This window comes from Cavia porcellus, unplaced genomic scaffold (genome assembly GCF_034190915.1).
Source record: "Cavia porcellus strain 051 isolate PalLab524CR breed Dunkin Hartley unplaced genomic scaffold, mCavPor4.1 scaffold_20, whole genome shotgun sequence".
NCBI lineage: Eukaryota > Metazoa > Chordata > Mammalia > Rodentia > Caviidae > Cavia > Cavia porcellus.
The window spans coordinates 19,598,060-19,617,202 of record NW_026947503.1 but is presented as its reverse complement, the minus strand read 5'-3'; the positions used below and the strand labels follow the sequence as shown (position 1 = coordinate 19,617,202).

Genomic DNA, 19,143 nt, shown 5'->3' with positions numbered 1-19,143 from the left:
AGATACAACCACAACTACAAACACACTCAACCACCTTATCTTTGATAAAGGAGCCAGGCAGGTTCACTGGAAGAACGACAGTCTCTTTAATAAATGGTGCTGGAAAAACTGGCTCTCCATTTGCCGAAAACTAAAGCTAGACCCATGTCTATCACCATGTACTAAATTAAAATCTAAATGGGTCAAAGATCTGAATATTAAAACAAAAACACTAAATCTATTGGAAGACAAATTAGGTAGAAACCTTGGAGACATAGGAGTAGGTAAAGAATTCATGAACAGGACTCAAACCGCACGGGAAATTCTTCCCAGAATCAATAACTGGGACCACTTCTTATTAAAAAGTTTCTGCATGTCAAAAGAAATCTCCAGCATAGTGAAAAGAAAACCCACAAACTGGGAAAAGATTTTAGTGAACTCTCTCTCAGACAAGGGCCTCTTGTCTAAAACATATAAAGAATTAAAGAAACTCAGACCTCCAAAATTCAAAGATCCAATCCAAAAATGGGCATCTGAGATGAATACGCAATTCTCAGATGAAGAAATGCAAAATGCTTTGGTTTGTTTTGTGTTTTTCTCTTTTTCCTCTTAAATAAAAAAAAAAAAAAAAGAAAGCCTCAATGTGATCCATCTTTATAGCTGAGTGGTATTCCATTGTATTGTCAACATCATACTAAGGGGAAAAACTGAAAGCCTGCTCTTTAAATCAGGATTAAGACCAGAATGTTGAGTTTTATGGCTCTTATTCAGTGTAGTCCTAGAAATATTAACCAGAGTGATCATGTAAGAGAAAAAAAATGAAATGTATATATTTAGGTAAGGTTGAGGTGATGGTCTTGTTATGTTCATATGACAAGACTCCTCACTCATAAGACCAAAAAATCTTTACAAAAGTCTTCTGGAATAAAAACTAAATTCAGCAAAATAACAAGAGACAAAATACACATAAAAATCAATAGCATTCCTATGCATGAATCACAAACCAATTGGAGAAAAAATTAGTATAATAGTATTATTCACAATAACATCAAAAATACATGGGAAATAATCTAGCCAAGGGAAATAAAAGACTTGCACTATGAAAATTACTTCACTCTGAAGAGGAAAATTGAGGAGGACACCCAACAATAGAAAGATATTACCTCTTCCTGGATTGAGAGGACCAACCAAAATGGCTAAATTTCCAAAACTGGTGTACAAATGTACTGCAATCTCAACCAAAATACTGTGGAATTTCTCACAGATGTAGAGAAAACAATCCTACAATTCATGTAGAATTAGAAGAAACCTAGAACAGCAAAAGCAATTCTGGGTAATAAAATCAAAGCAGGTAAGGCTACAATCCCAGTCTTGAAGGAACAATGTTAATCTACAGTGATTAAAGTAGCACGATGCTGCCACAAAATCCAGTATGTGAATCAATGGAACTGACTAGAAGGAGCAAAATATACTCAGGTGCATACAACTATTTGACCTTGAACAAGGGGCAAAATACACACACAACGACATATTAAACAGAGGGAAGGCAATCTCTTTAATAAATCATATTGGAAAAACTGGATATCCACATGCAGGAGATTGAGTCTAGATGCATGGATATTATCATCTCCTAAACTATAAACAAAATGGATAGATGATCTAAATGCAAAAATGAAACATTTAATCTCTGTAAGACAAAACACGTCAACTCTTGAAGAAAGATGTAGGCAAGAACTTTTTGACCAGAATCCCAATGGCACAAGAAATAATATTGAAAGTAACAAATAAGATCACATCAAATTAAAAATGTTCTGTACAGCAAAGGAAGCAATCAACAGAGTGAAGAAACAATCCACAGAATGAGAAAACATTTTCCAGCTATTCTTCAAGCAGAAAACTAATGCATAGACTATTTTAAGAACTAAAATACTTAGACTCCCAAAACAAGAGATGTAATCAAATAATGGATAACCAAAATGAATATGCACTTCTCAGAAGTACCAATGGGCATTAGACACTTAAACATATTCAACATCACTGACCAATAGAGACATGAAAATGAAACTGCATTGAGATCCCAACTTGCCTCAGAAACAATGACTAACATCAAAAAGTCAAAAACAACGTATTCTGTCATTCTAGAATTCTATCTTTCTTTTTCCTATATATATCTGAGTTCCTGTTTCAACCACCTTTTCTGTTTCTAATCATTGCAGATAGAGAGTTTCCAAATGTTTGTCCCCTGTAGTCTCTCCTCACAGCTTCAAGCTGAATGTCCCAGAATTATGCCTCTCAGCTTTGCCTTTCTCCTTGCTTTGCTCCCTGGTCTGTGCTCTGTTTTTTCTCTGCATCTCCTCCTGTCTCTACCTCCTTTAGCTCAACCCTTCGCTCCATTTTAGATTGATGCTAATATTGTTGATTGAAAATTTAATTATTTTAATCATTCGTTAGTGAAAAATTGCTTCTATTATTTCTCATTTTATCAGAAAGATTATCCTAGCTACTATCTGTTCTGTCATGTGGCTCTGCTAAAATTTCAGTAGAGCAAGTATTTTTCTTTGGAACACATTCATTTATGCTGTAGAGACACAGTGGCACCTGTAAAGTTCGCAAAGTTTATCCCCTCCACAATTCTGGAAAAGATGGTCCACATTTGTATTTATGTGTGAAAGGTATCTGTGGTCGTATTTGTCACTTGAGGCAGGGTTTGCAAACAAAAACCAAAATTTTGCCAGTGCTTCTGTTTGTGAACCAAATTGTTTGCAAACAAAAACTTTAGTATATCCAGGTGCCTCTTTATGTTTTTCTACATGCACCAAGTTTGGCTTGCACTAGAAACAATGGGCTGATTGATGCTTAGTATTACCTAACATTTGCTTGTTCTGTGTTTGAAATCATCGGTGATCCTTTCTTCATAAAATTAGGTCATTAGTTATTTTTTCTGCCTGAATAATAGAATAAATGAGGAGTATCTAGCATATTACCCAAAGCAGAGACTTACTGACAAAACGAGTCCTCTAAATTCCCTTAAATTTGACAAGAGTCAACTTATTAAGTCTCCTCCCAGACTTCTGAGTCCATCCATTCTTTACAACCTTCCCATGTCACTGTAAGTAGAATCAGCCTCTGATTTTCTGCAAATAATCCAGTCTTTAATATGTTTCTTCTCACAACCTACAAGCAAACTTGTAATCACTTCTTTATCTTGCATTTGTCCAAATCTGATGAAATAGGATCCCATGATTGCTAGTGATTACGTATTACTGCAAAAGAAAAATCCCAACCTTTTCCAGTGAATTCTAAACACAGACACCAATACTCAAAATGTGTAAATTAATTACAGTTTATGGAAAAGAACTGTTCATTATAGTCAGTGCATTAACTGACTACTTCATCAACACTTATTTTGATCTATAATACTTTCCCAGCATGTTTATCTTTATTTCTTTAAAAGTTGTTTTGAGAAAATTATAAAAATGTTAGATATAGTAATCTTAGAAATGCATACAGTTTGATATGAAAGTATGAGAGTAGATTTCTTTCTATAGAGCCAAAGTGAAAATACTTAAAATTTTCCACTATACAATTCATTCTCACCCAGTTTCTCACTCTGGGCAAGACTTCATTACTCTGCAGACCAAAACTAAAGAACACGTTCAAGTTTTCTGAACTACATATTAGAGTGTAACCAAAATACTTTTATTCTCAATATTTCTCTACAGTATCAAAAAACTCAGGCAGAGGAGCATATATGATGCATCTGACTTTCTTAGAATTAACCAAAGTATTTATCTGATAGTTTTTTGATGATACATTTGTAAAAACTGTAAAATTAATTTTAAAATTTGTTTTATATTTGGTGTACATAGTTCAATAAGTGTATACAAATTTTTTATCCAATTATATCATAAATTTTTAATCCTGTGATGAATAATTCTTATCGTATTTCCCCTCAAATATAGTTAGTATACAGTTAAATCTCCTTTTAAATTCATCTAAGATTCAATGTTAGATACAGGATTAATGAACTTTTGGAATCCCTTCAGATCATTTACCTAAATGAAAGATCAAAGAGAAACATTTGCTTTCATTCATCTCATTTAGAGAAGAAGTTCTAGTAAAAATTTAGTTTTTATGTTTTATATTTTTTTATTTAAGGAGAAAAAGAAAAAAAAAGAGAGAAAGGGTACAACTAACACAAAATTTAAAAAATAAACAGTAAGAAATCACTAGTTAATAGATTACATATTCTCATCTTAGAAATAGTTGTTAAAGTTACAAAATTAAAGCATACAAAGTGGACTTTCAAACAGTGAGACGGCAAACAGTTTTGTTCAATGATCCAAAAAAACTCAGTAATATGGTTATCCATCTTATACACTCAAACATATATGCAGTTATAACCTTTAGAGCACTTTCTTTTCTTTTCTTTTGTACAATGACAATTACACATTTTGGGTTTTATTACTTCCACAGTTCTTATTACTGTTTTTGAAGAGAGTAAAACCAAATGCAACATATCAGAACAGAGTCAGTCAAATCAAAAGGATGGACATAATAGATAATGTAAAAACAAAATACAAGGTGATCAACAATGGTTACCAAACTGCCTCTTGCTATCTTAAGAATTGCCTATGTTCTGAAATCCTGTATTACTTACATTGTCTTACTATGACTGATCTTAATTATATCTGAATCATAAGACTATTGGTTGGCCTTGACTGATCCTATTTGAAATCGGTATGTGTGTTAGAATCAACCCTAAAAGTAGAGGAAACTACTCTGAGCATGACAAGATGTAAAGGATATCCATACTGGTATGAATCAGTAACAGCTCTCAAATACCACAATGCAGTCAAAGATAAGTTTTTATAAAAATAGGTGATAGTATGTCTAACTATAATAAGCCAGTGTTGTGGACAAATCTATTGAAAATAACAAGAGAAAACATAGTAGCTACGGAAGATCATTTATATTATAGTTTTATAAGTCTTATCCATTGCATGTTTTTCTAGGAAATTGTTTCGCTGTCTTGTTATGACTTGGTTTTCCCTATAATACAGAGAGGATAGGAACAAATACTCTGAGGAAGAGAACTGAAAAACCCGAGGCTTATTTTGTACCATTATAATATAAATTCTAGCAATCTATTGCTTGCTGATTAGAATGACATTGGACTGGTTTCTTCAGCTCAACTTCAGCATATGCAGAGATGGGGACGGCTATCACAAAGAGAATGAGAGATGCGATGGTAGTTGCTATTGTCTTCCCTAATTTGGAACTTGAGGACCTAAAAAGACTCCATCATCCTGTAATGATTTTATTAGTTCTATAATATGCAATAAGTATATAAAGTGGGTGAAGTTAGGGACAACTATTTGTAAGAAGCTAGAGACAGTTAGATAAGGTAGATCTCCAGTAGACTTGCTTTGAAATCTGTATTTCTTTAAACTGTTTTTTATTTTTTTTTTAATGTTCTGTTCTGTTTTGATATGGTTAACCTTACCCTCTTTGAGATGTAAAACAAATAGGTGGGACTGATAATCATATTACGGAGCTTTTGTTCGACCATAGAGCAGAATGGTTTGTAGGGTCACTTTTTTGAATGTCATTCTAAATACTTTAATTCTATAACCTGAACAGCCATTTCGAAGATGACAATTTGTAACTTATCAACCGACAATTTCTTACCTTTTGTTTGTCTGTAATTTAGTATTATTTCTACCCTTTTTAAAAATCTCCATGTATTTTTTTTCGTTTCCTTTTATTTAAAAAAAAAAAAAGAATTGCCTATGTCAAGAGTTATAATAAAATTGAACAAAACAGTAGAGAATACAACCTAAACATTGGAGACTTTACAGAACTTTAAAAGAAGATAATAATCAACCAGAATGAGTGTCATAATGAATCTTATTGTCTTCACAGTTGTTGCCTATACTTTTGAACTTGGTACTATCTAGCAAAGCAGAACAGGGGAAAATCAGTCAAAGCAAGATGGTGAGGGCAATACAGGGTTTCAAATCATGTTAATAGGAAATCAAATTAGGTTACTATAATGTATCCTGTTATTTTTTGATTTATTTTTCCCTTAATTAAAGAGATAAAAATAAAAAATAAATAATATAAAAAGGAGATTGAGATAAAAGAGAACATAACAAAACAGCACAGGTGAGAACATAACCATTTAAGCAAAATAGTGTTTCACCACAAGATATCTTGACCTAAAAGTGTTACTGTAGTGTCTCTTTCCTTGAAATCTTTGAGTATAACTTTGTATACTGTAGCGTCAAACATATCAAGACAATGTAAAACCATTCAAGAGAATGACAGTATTACAAGGTATTTAGAACCAACTAACAGAAAGTGAACAATGGTTTGTGTATTATGTCCTTGTCTGTAAAACTTTTTGTTTATATTATCACATATAATAAAATCCAGAAAGATAAAACATGTAAGACTGATGGAGACAGAAGAACAAAAGCTTGATGGGACTTCAAGACAAGATGATATTAAATCAGCACTAGCTATTATGATGTCTTGTTTTCTCCAAAATAGCTGTTTCTACCATCCGATCTTCTCTGCCTCATTTCTGTTGAGATCTTTTTCTGTTGTTTGTTGTCAGTTTGTCTTCTTCATGTTGCTTTCTGCTCCTTTCAGTGTGGCCTCTCTGCCATTATTTCTGGAATCTTGGTATTTTCCTTTTTTAGAATATCCTGCAGTAATCTCTGTGGAGTTGAATTGGTGGTGGCAAATTCCCCTAGTTCCTTTTTATCCTGGAGGCACCTTGTTTTTCCATCAGTTTCTAGGGACAGTTGTGCAGGATATATCAATCTTGGCTGGAGGTTATTATCTTTCAAAGCTTGAATTATTTCCCCCCATGCTCTTTGTGATTTGATGGTTTGTGCCAACAAGTCTGCTGTAATTCTGATGGGTGTTCCCTTGTAAGTGATCTGTTTCTTGTCTCTGATGGCTTTTAATATTCTGTTCTTATATTGGATTTCTGGAATTTTGATTATTATATGCCTGGGTGTAGATCTGTTTGGGTTGTAGGTGGCTGGGGTCCTGTATGCCTCATACATCTGAGTATGTTTACCTTTTGCTAAATTAGGGAAATTCTCCTGGATTATTTCTGTGAATAGCTTTTGTAGTCCATTTTTTTGTGTCCCTACTTCTTCTTTTATGTTCTTAACTCTTAAGTTCTAGATCCTCGTATCATCTTCTAGCCTTTGCATTATTGGTGTTTGTTTTTTTGTTACTTTTAAGTTTTTCATTTCATGCTCCCATATTATGGATCTGCCCTCCAGTTCAGATAATCTATCCTTAGTTTCTTTCAAGCTGTTATGCCAGCTTTTGATAGAGTTTTTAGTTTCCTGGTAATCTCTTTGAACCTGCTTCACGTATTCTATGTTTTCTCTATTTTCTCCATCAAACAATTCTCCCCTTTTTTTCTGTTCTTCCATTCCACCATCTGTTTTTCTTGGTCAGTGCTTAGCATTTCTCTAACTATTCTACTTATGTCTTGCTTTAGGTCATTAATAACTTCATTCCTAAACTCGTCTATGAGGCTCTGGATATTTTGCTTTATGTTTATTGGTGCCGTGTCTGCTATTGCATGTTTCTCAGGATTGGGGGCCGAGGACCCTTTCTTGTTGCTCCCTCTTCCTATATTTTTTGTTCCTGCTATACAAGCGTATATAGGAGCCCCAGTTTCTTTGTCGGTTACAGTTTGTTTGAATTGCTCCTGCTAAGTGTTCCTGCTCACTACAGTGTACTAGGGATACAGAGACCTGGGAAGCCTATGCTGGGCTCGCCCCTCCAGGTCAACCTACTGATGGCTTCACTGCTAGGGTGAACCTCCAGGTGCTGGGACCTGGTTTGGGCTAGCCTACTGGGTCTTAGTCTGTGGTGTCACCCAGGCCAGGCACTCCTCACCAATCCTTCTTGAGAGGGGAATATTCACCCTAGGACACTGCAGCCTCCTGTTCTGGCTAATCTGGCAGGTCCCAGTATGTCCTTTACTGAAGCCTCCTACTCTGTGGAAGGATCTTCGATCCGCTCACTCACTGCAGGTCAATGCAGGGCTCCTGGCCAGTCCCGCTCTCACCTCCATTTGCTGCTTCCCACTCTTAGAGCTTTTGTGCCTCTCTCCTTCCCGTGCCAATTGGGATGCCGCAGCAGCTGCAGGAAATTCAAATCATGGCTGCCAGTGGCGTGGGCTCCAGGTTCCATGCTGCGACCTTCTCTGTTCCTGTTATATTATCAGAATTGCGTTTCCAGTTGGCTTCTCTTAGTTTAGTTCATTCTTGGGTCAGCAGGGTGTAACTCTCCTTGCTTAGGACTTCTCGCCCAGAACCATTCCTGGATTTTAAGTGTGGTTTTTCAGAGAGCCTCCGAAGCTGCTGCTATCTATCCACCATGTTCTCCCGGAAGTCCTGTTTTATAATTTTGAACCACAGTTGAAATATATTTACTTTAGGCTTTCAGTTGTATGTTAACAACAATTATAGTGGTAATTCAATACAAAGGAAAATTTGGAATCGTTAGAATAATAGAATCATGGGACATAGCATTCAGGATTTGAAATTCTTGAACATAGTTTCACTGCTGGGCAGTATGACAGCGGTTTGGATAAAAGATTTCTTAATATAAAAGTATATTAACTTAGAAGAAAATCTTTTGGGGCAAGTGGAATGCAAAAATGTTTTTAACATTAAATAGATGTAAAATATGTGTATGGTAAAGAGGGTTTTCATTTGTTTATGGTGGATATGGTATGGCTATATTTCTTGGGATGCACATAACTGTGAAAAGAGCAGCTTTTACAGTTTTCCAGAAATATGCAACTATTTACCTGTAGACCCTAAACAAGCTTTTGGATCCTGGCTTAGAAATGTGCCATAGCATATGATTTTTGAAATAAGTTACAGGCATTCTTGAGCAAATATTTTAGAGATCCCCAGGCCAGGGTCAGACTCCTGCCTTGGGTTGTGCTATGAACTTTCATTTGCAGTGCATTGCTAATGGTGGATTTGCTCACACTGTAGCTGTAGCTGAAATAGAAACTCAGCAGCATCACATTTCTTGAAAGCAAAATATGATTCTGGGTTTTTCATTTTGTGGTAAGAGCAAGGCTGAAGACTTCTCTCCACAGCTAGGCTGGGAAACTCCACAGAATCCCTAGGGGAGGATCCTGGGAGACAGAATGAAAGGAAGAACGAATGTCATCAGATGAAGGGATGGGAGTAGGGCCATTTAATTTGATTGTGCAGATATTCACGGCCTCCTTCATACCTATGAAAGTCAGATTTCCAACACTTCTTCTAAAAATATTTTCAATTTTTAAATTATCTTTGTTCCCCACTCCCTTGCATCTGCTTCAAAGATTCTATATACATTTTTTCCACTTAAACTGTCTATGCATTTCACAAGTTTATCATTTTAATGTGACTCTCATTTTAAAAAAGTAAGAATTATTTGGAATTTTAAAAAATTATTATTATTTTTTAAGCTATAGACTTACAATTTGTAATAGCTAAATCTTGGAAACAGCCCAAGTGTCCATCAATTGCTGAATAGATAAAGAAAATGTGGTTTTCTTTATGCAGCAGAGTATTTTCTGCCTGAAAAAAGGATAAACTTGAGACATTTCTTGGTAAATGGATGCATCTTGAGACCGTACACTTAGGTGAAGTAAATTGGACACGTGTTTAAATAGTACATTTTTTTTCCTTCGGTGTGAGAAATTGAAAGCATAAATAAGGATGAAAATTCATAATAGATATTGTTAAGCAGGAAGAAAATGGTCAAGGGAAGAAGGGAAGAAGGAAAGGAAGGAAAGGAAAAGGAAAGAAGGAGAATACAATGAAAAAATGGAAGCAAAGCTTTTTCAAACAAGAAAGGAAACAAGGTTGAAGAGTGAGACGGGATTGGGCAGAAAAAGAAGAATCAAGGTGTATCATCTACATGCACAAATTCTTTATGATGAATGCTATCATTCTGTATATGTAAAGTGTATGAATACAATTTATGAAAAATAAATTAGCGATTTTGGGTTTCATCATTTTTCTTCCCTCTGTTCTCTTATTACTACCTTCTAATTTTTAAAGAAATATACCTCAGTACTTATTAGCTTTCAAACTATATGCCTTCCTCTCTAATGGAGCCATTGCATGAACCAATCAAAGGATTCTCTGATCTCCAAACCAACCAACTGACCAACTAGTCAATCAACCAGCTGGCCGCAAGTCAACCAACTAGTATTTAACAGCCACTCCCTCCCAAGGTATACTTTGTTGTCATTCAAGTTTTGAGAGGGTCTAGACTCCACAGCTCTACTCTTCATTCATGTAATTTGGCTTTTCCTCAAGTATTCTTTCCTCACTATATGAAGGAGTGAATCCAGGGTCTTTGCACAGCGCTAGATTCCCAGTCCTATTTTTTTTTTTTAATTTTGAGAAATAATTTTGTTAAGTAACTAAATTACCCAGCCTGCTCTCAAGCTTAGGATCCTCTTACCTCAGTCTTTCAGAGCTGTAGGACTATGATCCCACTCCATCATGCACAGACACTTGGTAGCATTTGAGTTCCTATGTATTGGGGCAAAACCAGAGAACTGTATTTCCTGTAGGTCTCACATGATTGAAATGCCTCTGCTAGGCTGAGCAGGCGTGATTAGTAGTAAAGTGTACTCTCTGTAGTTTCTCCTCCAAACTTTTCAGTACTCTACGGTCTGTGAGGGTTTAGGAGTGACCTATTCTTGCCTGGGAATGTGAAAACAGCTGATCCTTCTCTTAGCTGTTCCTGCCCAGGATGTGAGTGTCTAGCAGGGCATCTTTAGGCACTCTGTCTATGCCTATGTGTGGCTCAGTAGACTCCTGGGGGCTTTAGTCCCTTGTCGTGTTAAGGTGAGTTGTACCCAAAAGTTAAAGTAGGACTAAGTCATAGATGTGTTAAGGTACAATTTCTCCCAGATGATTTTGGATTATAGCTCAGTGGTAAAGAACCAATCCAAAGTTCTCAGAGTTCAATCCCCAGCACTGTTTTTAGTGGAGAAAAGAACCAACAGTAACAAGAACTTAAAATCAAATAAATATACCACAAAAATATATTAACAATCACCATATATACAAAAAAATTCACATAGCAGAAATTCGCTGAAATGTTAACGTTGATAAAAGTAAAGTTAATAATAAAAATTTTATGACAGATGAAAACAGAAGAAAGCCAAAGAGAAAAGAAAGGGAACAAAATGGGAAAAGAGAGAGAAGAGAAAAATCAATTGAAGAATTAAATAGATTATATATTATTTGTATTAAACATAAAAAGAATAGATTAAATATAAAAAGAACATGATGATGAGGGAAGACAAAATCAAAGAGATGGCATTGGGAATGCACCAGGTGTTGTAAGGGTTAGTGGTTCTAGATCATGCTTACTAGGTATTTGCCAGTTCCTGCCAAATAGGCAAAACCAGAGGGGAGTATGAAGGCTGAGAGGTACCTTTCTTTCTTGTAAGTGACCCCACTGCCCATTAGACTGGGCTAAAGGAAAGATGTCTGCTGCAGAGTTGTGTTTATTTCATAGGACGTGGTATTCAACACTGTTGGACAGTGACCTCCAAATGAGGTCAGGAACCTGTCTTATTTTTCCAAGCTAGTGGGATCATCAGGCTATGAGCACTTGGTCCCAGGTCCAAGAGCTCTGGAGCTTGACAGATGGCCATGTCTCAGGCAGGATCATCTGAATGCCTCTGCTTACTGAGGAAAATACCCATCAAGGAGCTCTGCAATCCGGGAGGAGTCAGGAGAAAGAACGTCTGCCAGTCTCAGCCAGTGTGCTCTGTAATGCAGCCCCACCGGAATCCAGACACAGCTTATGTTGCTCAGTGTCACAGAGCTTGAGAGACAATTTTACATGGAGGCACCTTCTTTTCCCACTGCTCAAATCTCACTTTCCCCTGCTTGTAGCTCACAGAGATTTTGTGTTGGTCACTACCTTGGGTGACACTTCATTGTTTCCCATGCTCATGCTCTCTAGGTCAGTGACGAGAAGAGCTGCTGAGATTTGGGAAGATAAAAAATGTAGGTGCTTCTCATCTCCCAAGCAGTGAGTCCAGACCCTGAGACCCTTGTTAAGACAAGCTGGGAAGGGCCCACAAACCCTCTAGCAGGACCAGCTCCCAGTGCAGATCCCAAGTTCCTGTTTCTTCTCACTGCTTGTCTGCTCTGTGCTGGACTCTGTGCTGTGCAGATTACAGAGACGCTGCCACTCACAGTCACAGAAGGGGCGCTTCCTCTTCTCCACCAAGCAATAGAGGCCTCCATGTCAGGATATCCCATTTCTCTTGTTTTTCTAAAAACCATCTTCTGAATTTTACCTGGGCACTGCCTCTTTCCATGCAATCCAGACATTTCCTAGGACTCTCTGCCTCGACATGAGACCTCCCCCCATGGATGTGATTCAGTCTTCTGGAGCAGCAATGGAGTTCTGAGTGTCTTTAATCTACTATGTTACTTCCCCTGATGCATATATTTCTAACTTACCTTGCTAATGTGTGATAGAGCACTTGCATTTTGTTGAATAGAACAACATTTGACTAGGTCATTATTTTGTTAATCCTGACAATGTATTTTCTAGAATTATGTGCTTATATAATGTATTTACAGATGATGTATTTCTGAAACATAAGTTATGTATAAAATATCACTATATTTAAAATCACCATGGGAGTTGAGGTTAATCAGTTTAAAGAGAAATATGATTTCTTTTTATTCATTTAAACCTGGTAAAAAATAAAATCAAATGCAAATTTAGAATACGTGATACTGAAATATATTTTTATTTTAACACTGAGCATTTAGTCCTCATGAAAATTTTATAGCAAAAACAGAGGATTCATGTATGTCTGTAGAAAGAGAAACAGAAAGTCTTGTCATCTCAACCATTGGATTCTTAGTTGTACCTATAAACCTGGAAATGACAAGAATCCAAGGGACCTACTGTTTGAAGCCATCAATTTAATGAAACAATTCTGTGAACTTTTCTTCCAAAACATGACATGATTTTTAAAAGGAATAAACTCTGCCAAAGAAGAGGATATTATTGTTTTCATTTTGCTTGATGAAAAACAGGAAAGGGTGATCACAGTGGAAGTCTTGATACATTGGTATTGACGTAGTAGATACCACTCCTCCCGTGGCAGCTGCAGCCTCTGTCCCTTCTTCATTCACATTTACAAAGGACTTGTGTACGAACGCAGACACCGCTAGACCCTCATCTCTGCTTATACCTGAAAGGTCAGCAGTTTGGGGAGTGAAAGATTTTACCATCCCCATGTCTTCCAACATAGGCTTCAAGCTGTAGCTCTCTTCCAGTTTGAACTTTGGTAACTGTAAATCCACCTCTGTTGGGCTCATATTCTGTAGGCTTGTCCACTCCATTAATTTCTCAGCAGTGAGTTCATCTTCAAGCTGTGAAAATGGAAAAAGTGAAGTTGGCATGATTGTTTTGTCCCCTAACATGCTTTAACAACGAATGTAATATATGAAAATCTTTATTTCAGCAATGAATGTATGATATAGCTGATTCAGTTTAAGACATCCTGTGAGTGCCTAAGTATGATGTATATGTACATAGACATATGAGCATGTGTGTGTATGTATTCACTATGGAATACTACATTACCTTATTTTGATCAAAATGAAGTAAAGATCATTACTCCATAGGGTGACAATGTATTTTATGTGTCATTTAAAATAGATTCTTTATAATCTGGTGCTCACTGTTTATCAAGTACTGTAAGTATACTCCACATTTGATATTTAATTTTTTGATTGACATATTTGTAAACATTACTGTTCTTCTCCACCACATATATTTTTACCTTTTGCTACAATCAAATTGAAGTTTAATGTCAAGTATTAATTGACTATGAGTACTTGTCAGACTCTATGATAAAATATTAATATTGGAAAAATAAATCATTGATCGTTTTGTTGAATTTTTTCATTATTTTAAGATCCTTTTCTTTAAAAGCTTTTCTTGGTGACTTGTGAAAAGACTAGAAGACAGAATCAAAGCATAGCTATAAGAGGTACCTTCTTCAGGCCATCTATTTCATTTGGTAGCAACACAATCATGCTCAGGGCTCCCTTTTTATAAGGTATTTCCAGGATCTTGGCCTGCACATCTTCCAGCGAGGCAAAATTTAAAGAGTTTCTTTGGTTCATCATTTTCACAGGTTTGCTCACATCCTGTAACAAATGAAAGCATAAGAAATCACAAATTAGATCTAGTACAAGTTGCTCCAGGTACTCCAGGCTAAATAAAATTTCAAGCATAAAATAGTGAAGCAATCGTCACGACTCATTTTATTTTTTACCTACAGTGGTACACAAAGCACAGATGTTTAAATCTAACATTTCCCACAAAACTACATTGCATGAAGGTAATGAAATATAGTCAGTACCTTGTTCAGCCAAAATTTTCCTTCCACAGTGTCTTCTTCCCTAAATTTCAGGCTCCACTGCCCTTTGAAATAGATTGCATTCACTAGAACTAGTTTAGTGTCACTCGTGAGAGACCCACTAGGAAACAGGTTCCGGATCTTGTCTGTAAGAGAAAAAAAGTCTATGAAGCAAAATTTGCTTGTAGTAAAGAAACTTTGTGACTTAACAATTAATTCTTCACAGAAGGACTCCTTTGGGACATGTAAACCTGCTCACAAAGTGCAGCTTCTTCAAGGTGCCAGCCTCAGAATCACCTCTGACAGAGGTGCCAGTGTTTAAAATGAGAACGTTTTAGGCTGTTTGTCTCAGAATGATTACAGTCATTTCATAAAAACAGATTTCATCTTCTTTATCAACTTACCTTTATCATTCCTCTCTCTCCTCCTTCCTTTCTAGTTTTTCTAATTCACATGCACTACTAAGAGGAAGTAAGCCCTGATCATTACTTAGAAGTAGTAGCATGAGCTCTATTACATAAAACCTATAGGCTGTGCTCGTAGACACTGCTCCCTGGAGTGTCTTCATCCTCATTCTGATGAGGATTTGCCACAAGCTTTGCATGTGCAAAGGGTGGGAGTCAAAATATGTGGTCATATGTGGACTTTGATTTAGCTCTCTGGCGTGGATGGACAGCTGGCTAAGTGGGGACAGAAACTTTTGAAATCATAAACCAAAATAAATCTTTCCTCTTCCAAGTTCTTCCTCTAAGTTGTTTAGTCTTGTATTCTGTCACACTCATGGAAAGCTGACTAGTACAGTTCCCTAATATAAGACCGGTTCTAATTTATATTAAAGGATCTGATGTCAAAATGGAAGTGAGTACAGATTGGAATCCCCGGGGAATTGTCACCCAGCGCCATGTGCAAAACATTCTTCAGCTGTGTTTTCAATATTCAGCTGTCTGTGATTTCTTGCCTGGCTCTCATTTTCATTGTCCACATTTACTTGGGCCACTCCACCACCTACAGTGCTCCTGCATCCTCTTCCCAAACCTGTCTCCACATCCCCCCTCAGCACCCCACCTGCTGTGTCAGACACGGGGCTCACTCCCAGGGCACTCAAGTGTCTGCCTAATGGGGCCCTCCCTTTAGGTACCATGTGTTTCTTTTTCCACCCAGGTGTTAATCTTCTTCCGACTTCCTTCTGCATCAGTTTGAAAATCAACAGATTCCACATCAGCTAGGTAAAATTTCTTAATGTTATCCACGTATTCCTTTGAGATGTAAAAGTAGAAAGGAACAAATAAGAATGATTCTGCATTATCAAGTATATTTACTTATTATTCCAGTTAGCTAAAGCCAGGCCCCTCCCAAATCCCTTATCTCTTCCATGTGAATTCCCAGAGACCATGTGAAGGTCCACATAAATGGAGGTCACTGAAGTCCAGAATCTTCTGCCGGTAAGAAATAACTAGTCAAAAAAAAATGATAAGGAATCACTAATTGATAAACTACATATTGTTATTTAGAAGAGTTTTTTTGAAATTCTGTATCATTTCTATCCATTTTTGTTTTGCTTTTTTTTCTCTAAATAAAAAGAAAAAAAGCAGAATCTTCTGCCAAAATGCAGTAGAAGGAAGAGGTTATGGTATGCAAATTTTAAAGCTTGCTACTCTGAAGGAGATGAGTTGCTTCTGAGAATTCTTATTAGTAAATTCAATTTGCTTCTATCTTCCACTTGGAGAGTTAAGCATCTTTTTTTGGTATCTACCATTTTCTTTTTTCCTCGCGGACCCTTCCAACTGTGGTCACTCCAGTAACCATCATTTCTCCTTTAAAACACATTCACATTCTCTCTGACTGATTCAGTGCCGGTTTATTGTGGCATCTCTAGACCAACTCTGGTTCCCAGCAGCTTCTTTTCTCATAAAACAATTCCTAAACTCATAATTTACCCCTATGTTGCCAGGACACTCCACTAAAGTGTCATTGAGCTGATGGAACTGGTGATGTCTGGGGAAATGCTGTCCACGTGGCTCAGCCAGGATCACGTCCCTCACTATCTGCAGCTGTGTCACTGAGTGATAGAATCAGGTTACAGGTGAAAGTTTCGGAGGGTCCAGTGAATTTACCTGAAGAAATTGGAAACTGTTTTCTTTGTAGATTTTGTTGGCGCTTTTCAGTTCATATGCCTCAGTGGGCTTATTCAGTTCAGTCAGAAGCTTTTGAAATTGATGATGTACGTTTCCTGAATTTTCATCCTTTAATGTCAAAAAGAGTGTTTATTGCATGAATATCGAGTTCATCAATAATAAACTTCTGTGACATCTGTTCCATCAAAATAAGATGGCCTCTTGTTTACTCCCTGATATTTGTGACATTTTATCTCATATAACCTTTTATCTCATATAACCTCATATAAAATATTCTTATCTTTAGAAAAAAAGTTTTGGCATGTTGGACTATTATTGGTTTCAATAGTTGCATTTTTGTCCTGCAGGCTAAATTTCATGTGCCTTAGGCAAACACTGCATTTCATTTCTAACATCCATCAACGATATAGTTATATTGAAGTTTAGATATTTTACATATGCTAAAATATGAAGCCCTCTTAAAACCCTTGGTGGCCCTTCCCTTGCAAGTGTGAATGATGGGTGTCTAGTACCCAGTGAGCACAGGTAATCTAAGTCTTATTAAGTGAAAACAAGAAAGAAAGCTGAGAGAATTAAATACATTCTCTAAGAGATTAAATTATAAGAGCCAAGATTTAAACCTAAGTCTATTTGATTCTGAGTAATACTTTCCAGTTAAGAATTTTGTTAACTTCATGACCAAGTTTGGGGAAAATATCAGTCTACCTCTAAGCCAGTATGTTTGCTAGGAATCATTTTCCAAAACATGCTTCATCTTGTGCTTATTTCTTTTGCTTCTAAAGTTACTTAAAACTGAGTTGTTTTTATACTACTGTTCTTATGATAATCATTATTCGATATTAAGTAAAATTTAATGGCTTCCTATTTATGGCATCTCAAGCACTGTGAATAAATGCTTGCAGGAGCTGATTCCCTTTCCTTTTTGCTCCATTGCACTGGGATGAGGACACTTAGTTGTGTCTTGCTGTTGTTCACCGTTTGTGAGGAGCAGAACCAGAACTGAATCCAGCTTGCTTTGCTTCAGACTCACTCTCTTTAATACAATGCTGACCTTCTCTGATTGAAAAACAAAAACCCACAAGAAAATTTATTGTGTAACTGAAATGTGAACACACACTCTATATTCTTTTCCTATCTTTAGGATTTTCTATGAAAGCTAGATTTTCTCCATTTATGTAAAATTCCATGGTTAAACTATAGCCCTCTCAGACACCTGAACCTGTGCTTCGGCCACAATGCTCAGGTACTCACTTGATCAGTTTTAGTTTTTTCTGTTGACTTCTTTGTGATTTCAATATAGTGAAGGACCTGGAAGAGACAGAAAATGGGACAAGGAAATTTAACTTTAGAGATCTGTCTAAATCAGAGGAAAGGAAACCAGAGAAGTGTATAGTCTTGGAGCATGCTTGTAATCTCAACAGGCTGGGAAGGCAGAGGCAGACGGGTCACAAGTAGAAGCCCAGCCTGCACACTTCAGCAAGTTTGAGAGACTCTGACTTGAAAAGAAAGGAAAAGGAAAAAAAAAAAAAGAAAAGAGCAAGAGTTTGGTTTGGTCCAGTCTCCATTAACAAGGGTGAGTGCCTGGGGTGATGGTGGTGGGATCTTGGTGTTCAGAACTAACAACAAATGAAAATAAACAAAAATAAAAAAACAGAAAAAAAAATTCCCAAACTTCAGGACATATCAGTTTGATCTTTGAAAGACCATAGTAATGCAGGTTCACTACCAGACACTTCAAAGAATGTTCATCCACTGATTGTTGAGGAAACTTCTCATGGTGTGTCCCTTGGATTTCAGTCCAAGCATCCCTTGCATCATTAGTCCTCAAGTGTTAAGCTCTTATTTCATTTTTGGGCAGTTATAGATGGTCTATTTACTTTCAAATGATATCAGGGCACAAGGAAAGGCAAGGTAGACACTAGAGGAATGTTTTGTTTGTCCCATATCTCTGTGATCACACAGTCCTGGGAGAGTTGCTCAGTGCCCGGTTCCACGCATCAGGCCATCAGATCCACACATCCAGGCACACGTGAGCCAGTAGAAAGGCTGTGACAGATCTGAACATAATGTTCCTGACACTTACCTTGTCAATTTCTTCTGCAGTGCTTCCTTTGGCCCCTAAGTGGAGCATTGCTAATGTTGCTGAGATGCTGAAAGGTGAGTAGAAGACATTGTCCTCTGATTTTTTTAAGCGTTGAAACAGATCAAGGGTGAACTTGGTGTTTGCTTCACTGAGTGAACTCATAGCGACTGTATAGTGCCTTGGAACTCCTAGAAAAGCATCCAACTCATGTGAATTTTACCTTATTGACCAAGCATTATTCTGCAACAGTATTTCCTAAAGAAAATGACATATCTGGGCCGCTGGATTATTCTGACAAGGTTTTTATTATTGTTACTTTTAAGTCTTCCATAATGTCATGTACTAATCTCCTAATTAGAAAATTCATGACAGCATTATTTTAAAAATAATTTGTAAATAATTAATAAAACAGTACAGAGATTTAGCTCAGTGGCACAGTGCTTGCCTGGCAAGCACAACATCCTGAGTTCAATTCCAGGAAC

At 36.7% G+C, this 19,143-nt stretch overlaps 1 protein-coding gene across 1 annotated transcript; it reads right to left on the bottom strand.

The window, feature by feature from the left end:
• Nucleotides 1-12,834: 12,834 nt before the first annotated feature.
• On the bottom strand, nt 12,835-18,835 carry LOC100722742 (serpin B4-like). The gene is made up of 7 exons (XM_063232124.1): nt 18,662-18,835; nt 17,830-17,886; nt 16,558-16,686; nt 15,582-15,699; nt 14,447-14,589; nt 14,076-14,231; nt 12,835-13,448 (listed from the first exon to the last, which is right to left on the bottom strand). Exons 1-7 carry the CDS (start codon nt 18,821-18,823, stop codon nt 13,044-13,046), a joined length of 1,170 nt encoding a protein of 389 aa, XP_063088194.1. The 5' UTR covers nt 18,824-18,835; the 3' UTR covers nt 12,835-13,043.
• Nucleotides 18,836-19,143: the final 308 nt, after the last annotated feature.